This window comes from Epinephelus moara, chromosome 4, assembly GCF_006386435.1.
Source record: "Epinephelus moara isolate mb chromosome 4, YSFRI_EMoa_1.0, whole genome shotgun sequence".
NCBI lineage: Eukaryota > Metazoa > Chordata > Actinopteri > Perciformes > Serranidae > Epinephelus > Epinephelus moara.
Window position 1 is genome coordinate 44399430 of NC_065509.1, and position 14847 is coordinate 44414276.

General features: G+C 41.5%; 1 protein-coding gene across 1 annotated transcript in view; it reads right to left on the reverse strand.

The window, feature by feature from the left end:
* Positions 1 to 6247: 6247 nt before the first annotated feature.
* ccdc69 (coiled-coil domain containing 69) overlaps positions 6248 to 14847 on the reverse strand; it is a 38428-nt gene continuing 29828 nt past the window's right edge. Inside the window, exons 4-9 of the mRNA XM_050042556.1 lie at positions 13581 to 13668; positions 13210 to 13283; positions 12997 to 13098; positions 11938 to 12057; positions 11693 to 11790; positions 6248 to 10473 (exon numbers count right to left, since the gene is read on the reverse strand). Coding sequence (XP_049898513.1) covers positions 10305 to 10473; positions 11693 to 11790; positions 11938 to 12057; positions 12997 to 13098; positions 13210 to 13283; positions 13581 to 13668 — 651 coding nt within the window. The 3' untranslated portion in view covers positions 6248 to 10304. The remainder of the gene's footprint in view (positions 10474 to 11692; positions 11791 to 11937; positions 12058 to 12996; positions 13099 to 13209; positions 13284 to 13580; positions 13669 to 14847) is intronic.

The window sequence follows — 14847 nt, forward strand, 5'->3', positions numbered from 1 at the left end:
GGAAATTAAATGTCACACATTGCTCAACAAATGTGTGAAACACTGACATATTGTGTTTTATTACAGCGTGCTTCATGTCTTTAATGTTTCTGTTCAGGCGCTAAAATCACTTTATTATTTCATTACATGTTTATATATCTAAAAAGTCAACAATAACTTTAAATATTCCGGCGTTAAACTCGATCTATCATCTGGCTGTCAACAGGTGTGACGCAGGTTACAGGCTCGACTCTGATTGGCTCTTTGTTGTGTGAATAAAACATTAACGTGTTTCAAAGTTTTACAAAAACAGATTTAACGTCTGTAACTTTGTGACAGAGGAAGAGAATCAGGTTTCACGTTCAGGTCGTGTTCCTGTGTCGTCTGATCAGACAACATTTGGACCCTCGCAGCCCGGCCTCGGTGCTTCCTGTGCAGCTTTGGGACCTGGGGGACAAATGCCAGCTCATTCAGGAGCCTCTAATTGTGGCCCGGGACGCTGCACAAAGGCCCCCTGCCTCCACCCTGAATGGGCTGCCCTGCAGAGGCCCGTGTGAACCGCCGAGCCCCTTCTTCCTGCCCGTCCCGCTGCGCCCCCCCTCCGCCCCCTCCACATGTTAATTAATAGGCCTTACTGGCAGATTTGGATCCCGCTCGGCTTTGATTGAAGGCGGCCATTAGCATCTATTAATTTAGCCTGTGGCGTTTTATCGCGGCTCTGAAAGAGGGAATTAAGTGGTGTGAGTTATTGTGCGTGCTCGGGGTGTGAGGCTGAGTTAAAATGTGATTATTGTCCCCGCAGCCTGGAGCCAGCTAACTGCTGCTAAGCCCTCTTGAAAGTGAAGGGGCGACTCCTCTCATTAGAGCCAACAAGGGGACGATATTAACAGGAAATAGCTGCAAATTTCTTTTTTCCACTTCTAATCTCTTCTCTTTATGTTCCACATGAAAAGGGCACTTAAAAATGTAAAGGGGGGAAAGTGGAGCGCGAGCGACGTCGTGGCGAAACGGCCACAGTGATGATACAGTAGTCCAGCCGATGGACGTCACCTCGGAGCGTTCTCCTGGGTAAAATAAAAGATGGAGATTTAATTGGGGCGAGGAGGAGCAGCTGCAGGAGGGTCGGATGCGGCTGAGGTTTGGCAGGTTTCAGGTTTCTGCAGAAACAGCACAAACAAAGAGTTTCAAGATTTCAAACTGTGTGACGGATAAACAGCACGTAGAGCTTTCAGTTTATGTCTCTTTAAATCTTCTTAAACTCATTCACTACTTCCTGTAACCTACAGTATCTGTGAGGAGTCAAGTGTGTGACGTGTTTCTCATAATCACCAACTCATCCTCACTGTGACCTCGTCACATGTCCACGTTTGGTCATGGACTTTCCACGTCCACATATGACGTCCAAGGTACCCTGGGTGTGTTGGTTGTTGACGTTCTGGGACGCCGTGTCAACTTCAGCCTGTTACATGCATTGTCTATTTTCAAAATACACTTCTGTTTTCACAGGAAATGTACAGTTTGCATACAGTCTCTTTCAAAATAAAAGCACTACGTCGGTACACCACCACCAACTGACGTTTTTTTTCCCTTCAACAACACACACATGTGGTTGGGTTTAGGAATAAAGAACAGGGTTTGGCTTTACAGTCTTACAGGAAGTGAACACTGGGCTCCTGGGTGAAAGTCGGTGGTTGTTTGACCCCTCCCACTCGCCCTACTCGGATTTTCATCACTTTTACTTTCGTTCATGTCCCACTGCATTACACCCTGATGCCACCAAGCACTGACAGGCCGTGTATCATGCCGACGTTAAAGGACGGCTTTTTTTTCACCACCCAGGCGCCGCTATTTGATGACCTGAGACAGGTTGACCTGATCATCATAATAAATATTGGCACTGATTGTTTCTTTATGTGTCAGCAGCGCTGTGGTGAACATGTGGTTATGTTCAGGCACAATTTTGCCAGTTTGCACGTCACATATGTCGTAGCCCAACAATATCACGTAATATGATGCTGTGACCTCTCCTCTTTTTAACCTCCACTGAGCATGCTCAGTAGTGTTTCTCCTGCTGGCTCCACCTGTGAGCTCCTGCTCAGCATCACTGCTTTTTAGATTTCTTTTCTCGACTTAAGGAAACTTTTACAAATATAAAAACCTTTATGGGGAAAAAAAATAGAATAGAAAGAGTCATAAGTGATCTTGTTTGCAGGTGGAGGAGTCAATAGTTTAACGCACGTCTCTTTTATAATGGCGGTCTGTGGAGAAAACGGCTCGGCAGCTCAGAGGAGGGCCATAAAACTATAAATGGCTGTATTTGGTATTTATTTATTTCACAGGAGATTATTAAAGAAAACAATCCTTTATGTTTTGTTATTGCGCCAAAATGACTCCATTTATCACAGACACAAACTGTAAACAGGAAGTATTGATGGATTTTCAAATTTCCAACGGTCCTTGGTCAGAGGTCAGAGGTCAGACACAAACACACAGTTATTCTATGTCTCTTAATATTCTGCTAGAAATAAACAGTTCACACAACAAGACTGAAAAACTGAGACCTTTTGTAACTCCAGGATTTCATCTTCAACTTTTAAGTTTCAAACATCAAAGTTTAAGTTTTAAAAATCTAATAACTCATTTATGGTGGAGGGTTAGTGATAACTATCAATGGAAAGAGCCACTAAGAGGCTGAGCAGGTTCATAACTGTGACTCATTCACAGAAAGTCAGAGATGTGTTTGAGAGAGTTGTTACCAAACAAACAGCTGAGATAACTGAGACGAAACAAGATGAAACGAAATATTAGGTGATGTCACGTTCAACAGAAAATATCGCAGCCCAAAAGTTAGTTTGTCTCAGAGCCGCAACGCTAATGAATGAACAGGTAAAATAATATGAAAGCACACACCTGTGTCGACTACAGCTACAGGAAGTGACCTACAGAAAGTGTGAAAGCAGCCTGAGCAGGTGATAAACTCCAGAGGTTAAAGACACACTCTGGTCACTAAGGGTCACGTATTACCCTCCCGTCACTCAGAGAGACTCAAGGTAAGATATCTGTAGCTTCAGGGAGGGTCAGACTGCAGCCACCCTCCTCTGATAGATACAGAACAGTCCCTAAGTATACTGTGACTCTGATACTTTTAGTTGAGTGTAATTTTGAATGCAGGACTTTAACTTCAGAGTATTTGCACCCTGTCGTACTGCCACTGTTACTGAAGTAAAAGACCTGAGTACTTCCTCAGCCCTCACAGAGGTGTTAGCAGGCCGACGCTCTCAGTGTGACATCACGTGGCCTCACAGGTTGATAAACAGAGAGCGTTGTGACCCGGAGTGTTAATGTGGAGGCCCAACAGCTTGGAGCTGCAGTCAGAGACGAGCTGAGCGGATGTGAAAGGATCAGAGTGTCAGTGAGCGTCTGACAGGCTGAGACAAAACTTCAGACCTCTGTCAGTGTGTGTGTGTGTGAGTGTGTGTGTGTGAGTGTGTTAGCCATGGGTCACAGCCTCTGCTGTCATGTCACAGTGTTCCCATGGCACTTAACAGCCACCTGGAAACACCTGAAGCACAGAGCAGAGTGATGAACGCATGAATGAGCAGCAGTGATAGAAACAGAGGGATGAAAGAGACGAAGGAGCGTCAGTCAGAGGACGAGTGACATCACAGATGTTTAGGTTGTGTTCAGGAGCTTCTTCCTGCAGGACACACACATCCTACATGACGACCTCATCCTAACACATTTATTTATCATTACTGCAGTATTCAAATACACAAACTGACAGCTGCATTTAACTGAGATCATATTTTATGACTTCATGTGACACATAAATTAATTAACTGACTGATTGATGTAAAGCACTTAAATGACTCTAATCAGCTGTTCCTCTCCTCAGAGTGTGATACTGATCACTGCTGAGCTGCAGCGCCCCCTGCAGGCAGGTTACAGATTTAAATTTCTCTCACAGTGGACGTGTAATAAAAATAATAATTATTGTTGTTGTCTTTTTAAATATATAAACATGCAGTGAAATGATAACAATAATAATAATAATAATAGTGTGACTTTAACACCTGAACAGAAACATGACGCTGCAGTTTGTGAATGTTTCACACATTTGTTTAACACAAAAATCCTCTTTCCTCTTCTTGTTCTCCCGCTGTCTCATTTCTCTCAAGATAAACAAAGAATTAATTTTATCTTCTTTAAATTTAATCTATTTATACATCACATGTCATCACCTTCAGTTCCTGATCACATCAAGCTGAAGAAAAAGTAAAAATCAGAGTTCACTGACCTGAGACCTGTTTTAGGAGGTCCAAAGTCAAACCTCAGAGACAGCTGATGGCAGAGATGTGTCCATCAGAGGAACCCGCAGGATGTCCTGTGATATAAAGGTCACAGGTTCAATCCAGCTACACACTGTCCTGTGCTGCCCTCTGCAGGCCACACTGGTGTATCACACTGACTGACTGCAGCTGCTGCTTCATACACAGAAATCAATATCTTCATTTGACTGTTGAAAATTCAGCCAAACTCTAAACACAAAGAGAGAGAACACTGTGTGAGCTGATAAAAGGTCAGATCACATTTTTCTGCTCAGAAATAAATTTTGAATTAGAATGTGATGATTTTAAGTTTTCAGGCCTCCTTAAGATCAGTCTGATGGAATCACAGTCCTGATCAATCAGATCAGATGAACTCGTTATAGACGATGAATGTGTTCAGATGTTTGTCAGTTTTAATTTAAGATGAGCAAAATAATCTGATTTATATTCAGTAATCTGAAATCAGATACACACACTGATGATGATGATGATGAATACACAACCAGCAGGATGTTTTAAGTCTCTTTGTGATCTTCTCCAGACTCATACTCTTCATCTTCCTCATCTCACCTCCTCTTCACCAGCAGTGGACTGAATACATTTAACTATACTTAGGTACAACACAGTATTTTCATTTACTGACTCTTTATCTCTTTATACGTCCAGTATATGACACATTTTATTATTCATTCATCTTTTTGCTCCAACACAGTTTCTCTTACTACATTTTTAGAACATGATGCATTGTTGGAGATTAAATGACCCAACAGCATAAAGTCTAGTTGTAATAAGCAACAATAATAAGATGCTGCTGACATGTTTGTTTGTCTGCAACAATAATTCACTTTTATGAGACATCATGTCGTCGTACTCTAAAAAGGCCACTCTCTATGATGAGTACTTTTACTCACAGTGGAGTATTTTTACACTGTGGTACTTTAAAGGGATAGTGCAGCCAAAAATGTAAACTCAGCCATTATCTACTCACCCATATGCCGAAGGAGGCTCAGGTGAAGTTTTAGAGTCCTCACATCACTTGCAGAGATCCAAGGGGAGAGGAGGTAGCAACACAACTCCACCTAATCCTGCCTCTCTGTGCACCGAGCTCACGTGAACACACATGAAGGCACTGCCCATGTCTCACGGTCTCGTGCAAGTGCGCACACGTGAGCGCGGTGCCCAGAGAGGCAGTCAGAGCTACAGGCTACAATGAGGCTAAAAACAGAGTTCAAATGACGTTTTTCCAAACAACTTTTTATGTCGGGGCTTCAGGACACTTGGATCACTACGGACGAGCAGTATGGAGATATTTTGTGGTTTCAATTATGTGTTTTTGGACGTTTGAATCTGGGGCGCCGTCAGCCTCCATTAGGTGGAGTTGTGTTGCTACCTCCTCTCCCCTTGGATCTCTGCAAGTGATGTGAGGACTCTAAAACTTCACCTGAGCCTCCCTCGGCATATGGGTGAGTAGATAATGGCTGAATTTACATTTTTGGGTGCACTATCCCTTTAACTTCAGTAAAAGATTTGATTTATTTTCTCATGTTGGAGTTTTGGAGACAAAAAGCAGAATAAACAGCTGTTTTTAGCGTCACAGCATCTTTTAAACACAGCAGCAACATAAAGTTTATGGCAAAGAAATGTATTGAAATATTTGAGAACACAATAAAGACAAAATATCAATGAAACTAAAATAGTCAGAATATTAACTGCAGACCTGCTTGATGAAAAAATAACATTATGAATTGTTTTATGCAAATGTTTTGGCAAATACTTTGTGTTGTCGGCCTACATGGTCCATTTTTTTGTACCCATTTTCAATCAGGTTAGTCCCCAAAAGGGGAAACACCTGCAGAGAAAAAGAATGACATGAGACACTGGTTCTGGTTATTATTTTTGGTGAATAGTTTTGTTGTCAACACAGACAAATTCACACTTATCAGTTTTAACTGAAGCTTTTTATTAAGCCAAAAACAAAAAGGAAAACAAACCGCTGTTTAAATCCAACCAAGAAAAGATGAAATATGTTTTTACAGGTAAGAAGCTGAAAAAATTTAAAACTATACAACATGAAAACAAAAATCTCTCTTTTCCAAACTCCTGGTAAAATACTGGTCAAAGTGCTAGTGCATAAAGAGAAAGAGTCCGAACACTGACAAATGTTTTTTTTTTTTTTGGCAACACAAATGTCTCGTCCCAGAAAATCCATCGTTAACAAAGAGAAAAAAAACTGATAACATGGTAATATTTTTCACATCTTTAAAAAGTAACACAAATATCTGACAGTCATCAAGCTTTGATTTATACAGTGATTATTGATCTGTGATTGTTATTGAGTAGCTCTTGATGTCAAACTAGTAAACAGCTGACTGAGGGTCAGTGACTCGGGTCACACAGCGTTTAACAAAAAAATGTTTCTGACAAAAATGACGTCCTGTAATTTACTGTGATTAATAGACTCAAACATGGAGGTGAAAAAACTCCACAGAAATTTCAGCATGAAATTTGTGTCGTTGTTCAGCTGCTAACCATTTGGATTGTGCTGAAGTTGTCTGTTTAAACTGATTATCTGATTAGTGAAAAAATTAGCTAGCTTGGTACCTAACTAGCTATTTATGAGCCATCTGACTTTGTGAGCTACTTTGTCTTGCTAGCACCAGGCTGTTACCGGCCTGCTAGCATGTAATTTATTAGCTAACTAGCCACAGTAGTCTGCCAACTAGCCCCCCAAGAGTTAGCATGTCACCAAACCCTTATCACTATTTTGGCAACACGTGGATGAGTTTCGCTCAGTCACTTTCTGGTGGGACCAAACATCTACAGTCACGTTAGCAGCTCAGTGAGACTTTAATGCTGATTAAATAACTGAAAACCAAATTTTTGTCTGGGTTCACATTTTTAAAGTAACTGTAAATGTAAGATTTTTACCACAAGATCAGCTAAACATCAAACTCAACTTGAGCAGTGATTGAGCCCATATTTGTACTGAATGCTAACGTGCTAACGGTAGAATGTCAAGCTATTCGCTAACTAATGGATGTTAGCATGATGGTGTTTAGCATGTGACATTTTGCCTTGTTAACATGCTTCCACTCTGGATAGTAACATCGTATTTTATTTAGCAAGTTACAATTCCAACGTTAGCATGCCATGTTAGCATTAATCTCAAAGAACAGAAGAGCTCACAGGGATTCTGTCTTTTGCTCTGGAGGTCCTTTAAATGGGATCGTGGGCACCGTATAATCACAAGAGTCCATACAGCCATCGCTAATGACTTAATAAACTCAGATAGTTCAATGTGGGCTGAGAACTAGTGAAGCTAAACACTGGACTCAACTTTCACCACTCCAAACAGAATGCTAACGTGTATGGAAGCAAATAACAGACATTAATACTGAACGCCACTGACTTGATAGCATTAACATATTTTACTTAAAAAAATCGTGTATCTCAATTTGTTTGTTCTAAATTCACGCCTTTGACATTACGTATAAAATTTCTTGATTTCTTCTTTTGTCTCTCATTTGCTTTTATTGACGTGCTGGCAAAAGCATGCTAGCATGTTACTAACTAATACATGTTTACATTGTGGTATTTAGCCTTTAGTGTTCTGCCATGTTATCATGCTAATAGTTAGCATGTAACATGCTTCCTCTGTGGATGGTAACATCGTATTTTAGCCAGTTAGAATTCACTCCAAGAAAAACAAGGCTCAGTGTGGTTTGTTTTTTCAGCTCCTGAATATCGTATATTTTACATCTGACACAGGAAGTGAAGTGGTGTCTTCCCCAACAGCAGAAATAAACAGATGGCTCTAAATTAAAATGTGTCAGCTGACTCCAGTTACATCAATTTATGACAAAGTTGTGACATGAATGAGAAACCTAAAGCACGGCACGCAAACAGGAAGTGGGTATAATGAGCAAAGTGACTACAATAAAAAGACAAAACATTTGGCATCATGTCTGAACAGTACTAGAAAAAAGAAAAATCACAGTTGGGGAGTGTAACAGGTCGGCTGTGTTTAGTTTATCGATAGGTTCTTCAATCTACAGGATTTAAATACCTGAAGGACGTTCAGGCGTGTAGATTAAGTTTATTATGGATATTTTGAGTAACAGTAACCTTTAAAGGTTCTAGTTTGCAATCAAAAGGAACCCTGAGAGGATCCTCAATGAATCACTAACAGTTATGTTTTATTGTGACGAACTCTAAGATGCTTATTGACACCTTACAGTCCACACAACAACCTCCAGCAGATGCTTACACCCTTAAAAGTAAAAGGCTTTGTGGAGAGCTGTAACACTTTAAGGGGATCTAGAGGACACTTGAAGCTTAAAGCTTTCTGGCACCTTTGACTTAAAATACTTTCTGGAAGAACCAATAGAACCTCAAGTACCTGAAGTCTACATTAAAGTGGATGAAAAATGAACTCAAGCACTTCATAGAGCTTCACTGCTGACTGCGACTTCAGGACAGTCTGTGTGAAAACTGGATCGGTGGCACTTCATCTCAGATCCTCTGTGGAGCTGCTCAGTGTCCGACAGCACAAGATTTCATCAGGTGTCAATCGACTGATGTGATTTTGAGGATCCTCGCTGGGAAAAGAGAGACGTCTGGCTTCCTCCATGGAGTGAATACAGCAGAAGTAGTGGAGTAGGTGTGGAGTGACGACTGGTCCAGTTTGAACCCTCAGAGTTTTGAGGTATCAGATGAACGCTGGCTTCAGAACCAGAACATCAGAAGATCCAGCTTTATGTCGACATGATCAGTCAGTGTGAGTCTCAGGCACTTTATCGGACAGGTAGATCATAGAACTGTAAGGTACTGACGTCCGATCACACCAGCATTTTTATAACAGCTGAATTATTGACGTGATTCATGGATTTGTTCACAGAGAAGACTGTAAGGTCAGGTTTCATGTAGAGCTCAACTTGGAAGTTGCTCTGCTGAACAATCCCTGAAGATGTTCATGGGAACAGAGAGACAGGAAGTCCAATGAAAACTATTTTTAAAAAAAAACACACGAGGAAGAACTAAAACTGTATTTACTGTGTTGCACCATCCACTGTTATATAAACCCCGAGACATGTATGGTCTGCAGTCGGTCATGAGCTAACAGTCGATGGTGCAAATACGTCTCTCAAATAAACTTGATAACTTATTTTCTAGTTTTCTTCCAAGCTAAAAAGCTAACTGGCAGGTCAGCTCCAGCTTGGTAGGCTAGTTCTGTCATGTGTTAACATAATGATTAACAGGTGTAGCTTCAGGAAACAGAAGCAGGAAAGTATTCAGTCTTGCTGTTTTTACGTTACCAGCTAGCTAAGATTCTATCTGTTAGCTTGCCAAGTAGCCCCACAGGTAGCCCCACAGGTAGCCCCACAGGTAGCCACTACGTTGGCAAAGATTTGCTATGTGACTTTCAGGTGTGACCAAGCTCTTAGGCTGCTGCCACACTCATCTGTCCATCTTTGTTTTATAACTGAAAGAACAAAGATGTTTTAACCCTCCATTATCTGTCAGCTGACGGAGGCTCCTCATTTCAAAAGAGTTAAAAACAAACAGATGATTGTGGCGACAGAGTTACCCGGGATGGTCTGAGGTCCATACAGTGTGTTCACTCAGGGTGCAGCCCTCAGTCTGTGGAGCTGGTGCGATGCTACGTCAGGGACTGACGTGGTTCATTTGAGACCCTGAACCTGCTCGGCTGCGTGCTAACATCCTAACACTAACCAGTGGAGTCGCAGTTAAAATGAAATATTCAGTCTTGTGGTGTTCTGGATCAAAGTCGACAGGATCCATTTTTAAACTCTGAGACTTGACCTCAGAGCTGCAGAGTTGTGTTGATGCATCCTGTTGCTCTCTGTAACAGAGCGGTTGACCAACAGCTGCGGCCCAGTTTGAGTTTAACGCCCAGTTACAGAGCGGTAAAACGGGCCGACTGTGTTTTACCTGGTGATTAATTACAAGTCTGGTGTCTATCTACACTGAGTGAGATCATCTCGGTGCGATCTCCTGCATCATGGCGGGCAGGTGGATCGTTGGACACGAGTCTCTGTGTCTCAGTTTGAACATCAGCTGCTCTTTTTCCTGAGAAAGCTTCTGGTTTACGACCGCCTGCCTCTCCAGCGCCATCTTCAGGTCCTGCTGCTCCTTTGATAACTCCCTGAGAGGAAGAGAGAAGAGACGGAATTCAAAACTACTGATGGACAAAATGAATGTGATTGAATTCATGTTTAAAGTTCGAACCCAGGCAGGAAAACTTCTTCAGGATGTTTTGGAGGAAAGACTCTACATGTCAATGACATTAATCAGCACAAAGGCTCCACGTGTTCACTCAGAAAACAACCTTCAGTTTGCAGCCCGCAGAGGTTCTCTTTCAAGATTAGAGTCACCAATTCAGTATCTGACCAAATGTCTCTCCTTCTGTTCCTGAGATACGACGTTAAAACATGATGATGTCACAGTCAAGCTGACCTTTGACCTTTTGGCCTTCATTATTTTATCCTGTTACACATTTGTGTCAAGTTTGGTCAGAATTAGTGAATGAATTCTTCAGTTATGGAAAAAACAGGTGTTGTGCGGTCACACTGACCTTTGATCACCAAATTCTAATCAGTTTATTCTTCAGTCCAAGTGGACGTTTGTGCCAAATTTGAAGGAACTCCCTAATGGTGTTCTTGAGATATCGAGTCACAAGAATGACACAGAGGGCGTCACACTGACCTTGACCTCTGACCACCAAAAACAAGTCAGTTCATCTTTGAGTCCAAGTGGACGTTTGTGCCAAATTTGAAAAAGTTCCCTGGAGATTTCTTGAGATATCATGTTCACAAGGATGGGACAGACAAACGTACACCCCAAAAACATATTGCCTCTGGCCATGGCTGTCGCCGGCACAGAGGCGAAACAATAACTTGATTAAAGCCTGTAACAGGTTCATGAAACATTTTCAGCCCTCAGTTTCTTCCTGCTAACTACACAACAAAGCCAAACTCAAATTAAACGTCTCCGCCCACCAGGTAAGTTCCTGGTTACGTCCATGTCTGTCCAACTCATGTTATACATGTAGTGAAGACTCTGAAGAAACTTTATAAAAAGTATGAAGCGTATTTTTTGGGGGAGACATGGATGCTTCACACACATTCATACATCTATATAATCACATCTATAAAAGAGCCACCAACTCAGTGCTGAGAGTAAAATTATGTTAATAGACAAAAATCCTTCATTTGAAATGTTTGTTTTTTTTAAATATTCTTCCCATAATTTTAGTTTGAAAATGATCCTGAGAACAAATCTGTGAATGATATTGGGAGCAGCTGTAAAGTGTCCAGCAGGTGGCGCCACCTTCCTGATTAAAGTGAAGGAGAGGAGACACGTACTGAATCAGAGTCTGACAGTTGTCTGTGCGAACCCTCAGATCTTCGTTCTGCTGCAGGATGTGGACGATCTGGTCCTCCAGAGACAGATTCTTCTCCACCTGAGGACCAAAAAGAAGAAGAAGAACAGGAAGAAGAAGAAGAAGGAGAAGGAGAAGAAGAAGAAGACATGAGAAACAAAGTGAAGATAAAAATCTACTGTCAGACACACATGTAAGAGACATGTAGAGACACGTGTGTTTTCCCACCAGAGCGTCCATCTGCTGCAGCTTCCTGTTCTGCTCCTGCACGCGCTCACTCTTCATCTCAATCACAAACAGCAGAGACTCCTGCTCAGACTCCCAGAATGCACCTGGGCTGCCATGGGCCTGGAGGGTGGGAGGCGACAGAGAACTTAAAGTCTTTACATGAAAGGTGAACACACTCGTAACGTCTGGAGGAATAACTGCTCTGACTACAGAATGTGAATGCTGCCTGTTGAAAAGCTGACGCTGCATTAAACACGGAATTATATCATTAATGTCTGAACACTGTGGAGTATTTTAATATATCTGGTGTCAGTTAACATTAAGTTAACTGCGTTAGTTGGTGGAGTTTCTGTCATGTAGGGAATCCTCCGTGCTAAAAAGATACTTGAACAGTTTTAAAGTCATTCAGTCCTTCACTACACTCCCTCTGGCAGAGCACAGATTCAATCAAACTCTTTTATCAAACAACCTCTAATAACATAACTTTATTTTCATATTAAAATATTTTTTATCATTAAAAATGTATGTAAAATGTAAAAAATATTGCTGTGACAGTATCAACAAATGTCTCCTTCAAACAGCTGATTTATTCTCACCAAAACCTACATTTTACAAGATGACACTGAACACATCATGAGGACATTGTAATTCACCTTCACGCAATACTTGTTTTTACTGAAGAGAGCTTGAACGCATCACAATGCAACTCACTGGTTGTTGCAAACACCGGCTGCTAACAGCTAAGAGCTAACATTAACTTACAGCTAAGGTTAACTAGCTGCTAACAGCTAAGGTTAACTAGCTCTCCTTCTGATGATGACATCACAGATTTGTTGTTCACATGAAACATTTTCAGGGAAACAATATTGTGTGTTTTCTGATGTGTCGATCGTGAGTTACTGCGTCCTTTTGTCCCGACGGCATCTGTTTGTCCCAAACATGTTTTCAATTGTCCCCGGGCCGACAGGACGCCGTTTGCCTGGAGCTGCTTTTTAGCCTGAGAATAACAGAACATTGGTGATGTCACAGATGGCAGTAAACACCTGAGTGTGAACCCACCTTAATATTTCTCTGCAGGTCTTTCTTAAACGTAGACTCGTGAACTCTCCTCTTCAGCTCGTTGTAAACCTGCAGCTCTGCTGACAGCTGCTCCACCTCAGCCTTCAGTCACATCACAGATTAAACATTAATGTTACTGTAGAGTCATTAAACACACACTTCCACGTCTGCAGGTGTGAAATGACATTTCTTCTAATATTTATATCTTTTTACCTTGAGGACGTTTTCAGACGCCTGAAACTTTTCTGTCAGTTCAGTTTTCTCTTGTTTGTGTTTCTTCTGCAGCTCTGCAAAAAATAAAAAATAAAAAATAAAAAAATAACAGGACAAATGTTGGTCATACGATTGGTTTATTTACGTAGAATGAAAATAGTAAAAAAAAAAAAAGAAACCTTCCCCATTTTTCTAAGGACCCCTGAAACTCCCTCAGTGACTCCTGGTTAATAAGCACAAATTTAAACCTTGAAAATAAAACTTTTTGACATAAAAAGCAAAACTCTAAAAAATGTCATAACAGGTTGTTTTTAATCACAAAAGTACGTCATTATATTTCTTATCATCTTGCTGTGTCTGCGGTTCGTTACCTTCCACGCTCCTCTCATGTTCCTCAGTCAGAGTTTGACTCCTCTGTTCATGCAGCACGTTCAGATCAGCCGTCGTCTCTGTTTTCACCTGAAAGATCCCGTCAGACAGGAGAGCGCTTTCAGCTGAGACTAAAGATAAACTCACTGACCCTCAGAGGGGAAATGATGATGACACTCATGACGTCTGTGGAAACACTGGACGCCCACTGTCACTGTGACCACATCAGTCTGAATGCAGAGTGTAAACAGAGTTTATCATGAACAGTAACCAGAGACGTTCACAGCTGCTGCCTCAACCCGACCGGTCGGCAGAATCACGTCTATAAATAACCTCTGACTGAGTTTCTCATCACTGAGCAGAGTTTACTCCCTCTGCCAGATAAGTCATGTGACTGTGACATCGTGTTCATTCATGTGCTGCTTTCTGTGACAGACTCTACTGAACTCAGTCTGTCCACCAAACAGAAACCTGCAGTTCCTCTAATGTCCACTAGAGGCTGGCTCCAAGAGCGAGTCACAGACATGTAGAAATAAACATGTTTACAGCCTGTTTGGTCTCTGGAGCTCATTTCAACATTCATGACGACTGTACAGGCTGAATTTATATATAACTCACCTGTTTACATTTTATTAAGGATTAAAGTTATATATGATTAGGGGCGTGGCCTTTTTGAGTGTCTGCAAGGCGTCGCCACAGTCTACAGATACAGTCAGCCAGGCTGCAGTGTAAACACTCAGGGCATGTTCACACTGTCAGTGTCCATCCACTAACAGTGTTTGTGTTTGTCACTGACAGGATCAGTCTCTTATTCCAAGTGTGTGACATCACTATGAAAGGATCCCTACAGAGATAGAGCTTTGTGTTAAAGAGTCAGATCCAGAAACAGTCCTGAAATCACCGTCACCAAACCCACCAGACTGCATTTAAATAAACACTCACTCTGTCATCATTTAACACACTTCACTCAGAGTCAACAGAAACACAATAAAACTCACAGAAACCATCTTGTTCATCTTTCCACTGTTCCAACAATCACCAGCTCTGGTTTGGTTTAAATTAACCCTTAATGCACCAGTTAGATGTGACAACATGCTGCCTCTATACACACTAACATGACTGTGGATCTAAATGCAGTCTGGTGGGTTTGGTGACGGTGATTTCAGGACTGTTTCTGGTTGAACTAAAAGGATCTGAGTCTTTATCCAAACAGCGTTAGACTGTTTAACCACTGGTAAAAAGTTGTGAGCCTGCAGGGACCTGTAGTTC